Source organism: Lactuca virosa, chromosome 3 (genome assembly GCF_052849685.1).
Source record: "Lactuca virosa cultivar CGN04683 chromosome 3, Lactuca_virosa_CGN04683_v6, whole genome shotgun sequence".
NCBI lineage: Eukaryota > Viridiplantae > Streptophyta > Magnoliopsida > Asterales > Asteraceae > Lactuca > Lactuca virosa.
Genome location: NC_136428.1, coordinates 75407760 through 75416609, shown reverse-complemented (window position 1 = coordinate 75416609; position 8850 = coordinate 75407760). Strand labels below are relative to the sequence as shown.

Genomic DNA, 8850 nt, shown 5'->3' with positions numbered 1-8850 from the left:
TCAAGGAAGTGGTGGGTGAGAGTGGACACCCATTAAATGGCCATTTTATAGGCCATAACCTTATACCCCCCTTATAGATCAGCTTCGTGAATAAGGCCTACTAACGGTAAGACTAGCATTTAAGTTATATATATATATATATATATATATATATATATATATATATATATTAATCTTATAATATTATAAAGTATAAGGTTGAATTTTAAACTTGTAAAATTCTAGGGTTTGAAATTTAAATAGTTTAAATTAAACTTTTAATCAAAATTTGAATTTCAAAACTTGAGGGCAAGTTTTGAACTTTTCAAAACACAAAGGATCAAATAGCAAATAATTTAAATTAAACATTTAATTTAATGATTATCTAAATTTGACTTAATCAATTTTATTTGCAAGATAATTCAACAATTAATTTAAATAATAAAATATTATCAAATAAGGAATTTATTATTGAAACAATTGGTAATTATCTTTTGATTTGGTAAGGATAATCATAAAACAGTAATAAAATTCGGATTTTATTAGTCAAAAATGATTTAGGTAATTATCCTTAAGCAAAACAGCAAGAAATCCTGAAAATCTCTCTGTCTGACAGCTAAACTCGTCGAGTTCTCATTGGAACTCGTCGAGTTCATCCAACTCGTTGAGTTCTCAATGGAACTCGTCGAGTTCATTAGACAGAAAGCCCAAAAAACGATTTTAAAGCATGAATGAACATACAAGACATCAATACAATAAAAACCAAACCTGACTCTGATACCACTAATGGGTTTGAGCCAAAAGAACATCCTATATGCTCATGCAAACCCTAATGCTTGGATCTAGGTTTCTCTATTGTACATGCAATTCATCCAAGACCTACAAACCCTAGATCTAGTGTATATATTTCGAAATTAACATAACAAAACAGTTCTAGATGATTACCTCTTCTTCAAAGCTTGAATCTTCTTGTCCTTTGAGCTTAGAGTCACAAATGTCACTCCTCTAATGGCTTACAAACACCACAAGCAAGAGGATGATCTTGGAGAGAGGTTGGAAGCTATAGAATTCGGCTCTAGTACTCTTAGGAATAGGGTTAGCCGATTTCTGAAGCCTAAGGGGTCTATTTATACTTGTGGTGCTAGGGTTTCAGTCAAAGCCCTAATTGGATAGCTTAGGCCTTAAGCAGTCCACATAACCTTCGAGAATAAAGGCCTTGGACGAAATTTAGATGGGCTCCCACTCTAATTTCCTCCACCCCTTAATTCCATAAGGATTCTCAGCCCAAATCAACTATCACATAATTGACAGTTCCAGTCCCTTTATTTAATTAATCTCTTTTAGCCACAAAATTAATTCTTAATTAATTCTTGTCCAATATTAATTAACTATATGATTTATCCTTTAATATATTATTCATATAACATATTAATAAATCATAATAACCTCTTTATTCATAAATCATCCTATCATGTTGCTTTTGTGAAGGCAACCCAAAAGGACTATGCACAACCGGGTCAAATACTTACCAAATATAGTTACGGGCTTAGACACTAATCCAACATTATCTTCAGCCTCCATCCCTCTAAACCCTAGAAACGAAACCCTAGCCCCCATTTGAGTGGTTTTGAGCTTTTGGTGGTATTTCATGCTTTTTGGTGTTCATAGAAGAAGAAGGAACTTCTTGAAGAAGAAGGAACTTCTTGGATAAGTGTGGGATTGCTTGAAGCCTTTGGATCCAGGCATGTTACATCTTGATCTACCTTTTTGAGGTATAAAGTTTCTATCTTGATTACTCTAGGTGTTAGATCTAGTTTAAGGAGTATTTTGGGTTCATTTTGGTCCGTAGAGTCATCCTTGTGAGTATGAGCTACTCCAAGAGCTTAGAATGTTGGATCTTGGCCTTTGGGAGGTCCCTTGTTCATAAAAATGTCATCTTGATGAATTATTTTGGACCATGCATGGATTTGGGTGTATTTATAGATTTTATTAAGGTTTTGATCCCATTAAACCATGCAAAGGTGTAAAGTTGCCAACTTTACGTGTTAAGACATCTCATTAGGGCCATATATGAGTTTGGAAGTCATTGTCTTAACCATTAAGAGCTTAATATGGATTTTTTGTCTCTGATGGGTACGTTGGGCGTACGTAGGAGTACGCTTAGCGTAATGGGTGTTTCGTGCATCAATCGCTTGTACCTTGTGCTTCATTGCTGAGTACGCGAGGCATACGTCTCTAGTATGCGGGGCGTACTCCCCAGAATTGTCATTTTGGACCTTTTAAGGTTTGGGCCTTGTTGGGTCATTAGACTTCTGATTTTCGGCCATGGTTTGGCTATGGGCCTTTTTAGAATTGGTCCCATGATAGTTTTTGGGCCCAGTTAGGAAGTTGGGCCATATTGGGCTTTTGGTTGCTATTTTGGGCTTTTTGTGCAATTGGGATGGGCCTTGGTTTTGGGCCAAGTAAGAAAAAGGTAAAATGGTCTTTTACCCTTTAGGAAGTTGGTTTATGGAGTGGGCCTTGGGTTTTGGGTTTCAGGATAATTATTGATTAAGTTTTGTATTTATTGTTAGTTGACGCGAGGTTATCCGGTTCAGCAGCCCGAGCAGTCATTTGATTATCGGCGGATCGAGGTGAGTTTTCTCATTGTGTTTAGCGGGTTGAAGGCACCAATGCCAGCTCATGGTTTATTATGTTAGGATGCTAAATATCTGCGTGACTCTTGCATGTGTTATGTGATGGAATGCTTACCGGGCAAGGCCTAATGTCAGGCGGGGCTCGATGACTGTATTGTATGTTATTGTCTTTGTGATTATCACATGTGTTCGTATGATTATATGTTGATATGTTTATATGTGTACCGGGCGGGGCTCGATGTCAAGCGGGGCCTGATGACTGACAGATTTGTATACCGAGCGGGGCTCGATGTCGGGCGGGGTCCGATGTTGGGCGGGACCCGATGTCCGGCGAGGCCCGATGAAGGGCGGGGGCCCAGTATGTGATTATTATGTATGGTTATGGTTTTAGGTACTTCCGGTTCGAAAGGGAATGGTCTGGCTTGATCTCAGCGCATCCACCAATGTTTCCGCATTATGATGATTTTGGGATTGTAGTCTGATAACTATTTTCTTATAAAGTACTTTTGAATATTTAGAAAAATGATATTGAACGTTGACTTAAAGATAATTAATGTTTGGTTGAATTAAAAATGAATTTTTTACCTCATAGTTTTGGGATGTTAAAAATAGTAAAAAATCATAATTATTAATCTATATTTTAAATAAATTATTAATCAAGAGATTTATGTTTTCTTAGTTATGTAAATTTATAAATCGTTGATTTTTAAGAATAAAAGAATACGCTAAGTCATGTACTTGTGTTTATGAATCACTTGCAGAAGTTATCGTCGATTGAAAAGAAGACAATTTGAGATGAAGCATGACAGTTAATGATTGATGGTCTATATTATCGTAGAAATAAAAATCTCTTTATTTAACGGGATAAAAAATGGAATCACTTGCAGAAGTTATCGTCGATTGAAAGATCTCCTTATTATCGTAGAAACTCAGTGTTTGATAATATATGTGAACTAATTATATGCATAATATACAATAATTGTATAAATCGTAAACTAAATTGTAATTATGGTATGAACGAAAGATGTAATGGTAATTCATTGTCTTATTAAATTAAAAGATTTCATATTAATAGATTGCATTAAATATATTGACACGTGACAAATTCTTAGAAAATTTTTGATATATTGACACGTGACAAACATTAAATACGGAGTTTTAAAATAATGATACGTGTACAAACAAAATTATTCTTTTATTAATATAGAGAGACAAGATAAAATTACCACTACATAATAATGGCCTTCAAAATATCCCAAAGTCCTCTAAGCCTCGGTCTCTACTTGCGGAAATTCATTCCCCTTATTTTTTTTAATATATATATATATATATATATATATATACACACACACACACACACACACACGCTTAGGTTCAAATGAGAACAATTATGTAATTGAGAATGCAAGAACAAATTTGGGTCATATATTTCTTTCTGACGTAAAACCCTCATGTGTACTGGCGCGATGGAGAAATGTACTATTCATATGTGAATATAAACCACCACCACCATTGGGTCACATATTTTTTTTGCCGCAAAACCATCCAACGTACTGGCGCGACGATAGAATGTATTATTCATACGCAAATATAAAGGTAAGTATATTCTCACGTTTACCACCCTCGCCACCGCAACCACCACTGCCACAATCACCGCCACCGACCGTCATATTCATATATAAATAAGAGAAAATTACGTGAATGGTCCCTGTGGTTTAGTATAAATTGCACGCTTGGTCCCTAACTTATTTTTCTAACTCGGACTGTCCTTAAGTTTTAATTGTGTAACGCGCCTAGTCCCTATTTTAACAATTCGTCAATTGTTTCCGTTAGACACCCCACGTGCCTTGCACGTTGGGGGTATAATAGTCATTTACCATTGCCAACGATCTTTAAATAGTCGTTTTTTATCAGATCGACCCTAATTTTGAGTTTCTTTCAATTTCTCCATCGTTGATTCGGTTACACCTTCTCTCCTTCAAATCAGGGATGGTTAAATGCGATTGTGGGCGTGCTGCTGTAATTCGGACTTCAACTACTAACAATAATCCAGGAAGACCTTATTACGCATGTCCAAGTAAGGTATGTTGTAGTTGAGAATTTTGTAATCGTAACCCTAGATGGAGATATCATTGTATGCGATTGTGGGTATTGTGATCGTGGCTTTTGAAATTGACAGGGACCACGTAAAGGATTTATTGCTTGGGTAGATGATGATGAAAAGGATCATGGTGACGGATTTACAATCTCCTGGCTTGTGAGGTTGAACAAGAAGCTAAAAAATGAAAATCTATTCTTGAAGATATGTTTATTTGTTAGTTGGGTATTGTTCTTGGTGATACTTGTTTACAAGTTGTAAGGTGGAGATGAGTTGTTATTGTAATGGTAAAGTCTTCTGTAATGGTCAGGTTGTAGTAGTGAATGTAATGGTATCCTCTTCTGTAATGTTTAAGTTGTCTAAGTATTGTAATGCAAATGGTTAAGTTCTTTAAGATCAATGAAAATGGTATTGTGTTGTATTGATTATGTTTTAAATTGATGTATAAGCAGCATATTGACCAAAGAAAACATTCCATTAACTAGTACCAAACTATTACAAGGCAATGAGGATTAATTGTTACAAACTAGTTCATTCAAAAGTGCCAACATATTGGTCAAAACAAATAGCAAAATACTATCCCTATTACAAACTATTCATAAATAATGTACCAAAATATTAGCGATATTACAAGTAGCAACATAAGACAATCCATTCATATTGAAAGTAACAAAATACTAGCCCTATTACAAACCATCAAATTGTTGCCTTCCCTTTCCCTTTTCCTTTGACTTTTGACTGTCCACCACCCCCACCAACAATTGGTCTTTGCCCTTTGCAGGTTCTTGCATTGTGACCAACATTGTTACACTTCTTACATGTTACTGATCTATGGGCTCTCGATGCTGTGTTTCCTCTAACAAAGTCTCATTTTTCACAGTTGATATTGTTCTCTTCTTCTTTGCTCTTCCTATGGGAACACGATGTTTCGGAGGCAACAAAGTTGTTGGTATAACTGACTTCTCCCACATGGACCTTCCATTGATTGGACTAACTTTAAAAGAATACATCTCTTTCCAGCTTGATAACCAGTAACATGGATGCACAAATTATTATGGGATACCCACATCCTTATTATTCCTCCCCATGTCCCAAATAGCAGCCACGCCATGTTTACACGGTATTCCTGTTAATTCCCACCTTTTGCATGTGCAACTTTGTACACCTACATCCACAATACACTGATCTTGCCAAGGTCCAGCAACTTCATATTTTCCATCACCACAAAAAATTGCAATATACTGTTCTGCCTTACTCTTTATCTTATCCAATCTTGTTGTAGCTGTAGGAGTCAAAGGACCTACAACTTTTTGAATTTCCTTGTCAACTTTGACTATCTTCTTCATAATGTACTCTCTAATGAACTCAATGCAGTTAATGATTGGTGCATCACGACCTTCTTCTAGCTTGTTGTTAAATGCTTCGCACAGATTATTAGTAAGAGCATCACAATGTGCTCTCCCTGAACATAAACAAGTTCTATGTCAGTATTCAATATACCTTATTTTAAAATTATTAAGTAGAGATCGAATATCAATATACCAGTAAAGTGGGAGCGAGCCCAACTTTGAGGAGGTATTTGTTTCAGCCACTCGTAAGCATCATTGTTAAGCTCTTTTATTTTTTCCATTGCTTGATGAAATTGTTGTACATTAGAGGTCGTGGCACATTCCCAAAGAAGATCTTTAAACTCCTTTCCCCTCCAGATCTTTTTCATGTTCTCGTGTATGTGACGAAGACAATATCGATGCTCTGCACATGGAAATAGTGTTGCAATAACATGTTTGTATGTTAGTAAAACTAAATCAAAACTATAATACTATAAAACCTAGTTTGGATAGGTTTGAATACCTTTTGCCTGTCACTCATAAACGTGAAATTGGAATTGGTTCACAAACCTAAGTCATCACCCAAATTACTTAAAAACCAAGTCTAAGAATTCAATGTTTCTGATTCAACCACAGCGTAGGCTAAAGGATATATCCCATTATTACCATCCAATGCCTTTGATTACACACATAATGTCACAACCCGAACCAGACGGCGGAAACGTCCGAGGGCTCGCATGACTTAAATTGAATATCATCACAATGGATATAAATGAATCATAACATAAACATCACCATGCATCAATACATTACAACTGATATTGTTCACATACAGTATATTGTTTTAAATATTACACATCCATAACATAAGTTGTTTAAGAGTTTTCAAAACATAGCTTCCTAACATACTTGATATTACCCTGCAGCTTACCTGTTACCTGAGAATACAAGTTATTTTGAAAAACGTCAACATATGAAAGGTTGGTGAGTTCATAAGCAGGGTTGTGATAAAAATGATTTGTGTTGTTTATAAAAACCCAGAAAATCCGATATTTTCTGAAAAGACAATTGTTTACCAAAGTGTGAAGATCCATAAGTTGATGCATGAATGATTTCAATACGTGTATAAAAGGGAGTTTTGTATTATAGTCATAGAAAAATACAAGCGAGTGATGTTGATTTCCTCGAAAAACCCGTTGTTTTCCGAATACATAAAAATATAATTGTTTTTCACATTGCTATACCGCCACAACGAATGATTTTGATTACTCTTCCTTGATTACTCGGATGGTATTGGATTAATTAATTTCGTGAGTCGTTATAACCATGCATGATAATGACTAGTTATAACTACAGACTACGAACGACCCTTAGAGGTGTCGCCCGTTATTACTCACTTAATCCAAACAACATTGATTACTATTGATTAACGACCTGAATTTGTTTACTTTGATTACACATAAGCCTAACAAACGAGGAGAAGCGGAATACAAAGTCCTGCTACTTTCGTGAGTTATTTTAGGCTGTTGGGTATACGAAGGACACGTTGGCCCATTTCGCATTTGATTACTTGGACCTTACTAGCAATGCTAATGGGTCACTAAGGCCCAATAGCACTTAAAAGCCATTGAGGGTCCCTTTAATATGAAATTGGGTCATAGAAGGCCCAATAACATTTATTATTATTATCCCTTGGGCCCAAAGATCATGTTAATGGATCACAAAGGCCCAACAAGCATGATTGGAGCTTTCAAGCCCAAAGTTTTGAATGTTTACTTGTTTTAGGTATTGTATAATTGTTGGAAGGTTTGATTAAACGATTGATATTTTTGGATTGGCACGAGGTCGTTCGGTTGTTTATAACGATTTTTGGAATTATACATATATTCCTCTTCCCATTTTCATGAGTTGTAGTTTTTGGTATTTTTGACTCAAAAATCTTAATAATGAAATAATTGATTCAAAATATTGGTTTGACCTATTCCGCCTTTCTTTAACAAAATGACAATTTTAGTCCCTTATATATAAAAAAAGGACATTTTAGCCCTTAAACCATTTTCTTGACACATTTGACCCATAGACTTGTTCAAGTGATATTTTTAGCCTAAAACTTATTCTTTGGCAGTTTCAGCCCTTCCAGAAAAGTGTTTTTCGGTTAAAGTCCAAACTTTTTGCAACTTTTACAATTTTGGCCCAAAATCCAAAAACTTTACATTTTTTATCCTTTTTGGAAAAGAAAAGCATTTTAACCCTTGAAATAGTTTTGTTTAGCTTTTTATCCCCTGTTTTGAGGAATTTATCATTTCAGCCCCTTAAAAATCATGTTCGCAATTTTGGGCTTAATGGGCCGAAAGCCCAAAATTTGGCCCATTAAGCTACAATTTACATTTCAAGTCCCTTGAAAAGCATAGTATTCATAAAAACATTTATTTTAACTGTTTTGACTCTTTTGACCCTTAAGAAAACCGTGAAGGGCAATTTTTAACCCAACTTTTGTTTATTTGACAATATAAGCCCAAAAATTGGTTTTATGTTGAAATGTGTTTATCATAAACTTAGAGGGTAATATTCTTGACTTGTTTAGTGTAATATTTCATAGATCATGTTTGTTTTCCTTATTATGCCATAGATTTCGTGATTTCTTCCCTTTTTGTTACATATTTACTACATAAACACATATAATCTCACATACATGCATAAAATCATACATAGCATACACATACACATAGATCTACACATTTTACTTGTATTCTCCCCCATAAAACTTATGAAAACCGAAAAGAGACGGGTATGAACTCACCTTGAGTTT

The 8850-nt window shown here is 35.1% G+C and overlaps 1 protein-coding gene across 1 annotated transcript; it reads right to left on the bottom strand.

Moving 5' to 3' along the window:
- Positions 1-5765: 5765 nt before the first annotated feature.
- Positions 5766-6430, bottom strand: LOC145163686 (uncharacterized). The gene is made up of 2 exons (XM_079082488.1): positions 6256-6430; positions 5766-6175 (listed from the first exon to the last, which is right to left on the bottom strand). Exons 1-2 carry the CDS (start codon positions 6428-6430, stop codon positions 5766-5768), a joined length of 585 nt encoding a protein of 194 aa, XP_078938614.1.
- Between the last annotated feature and the right edge of the window lie 2420 nt (positions 6431-8850).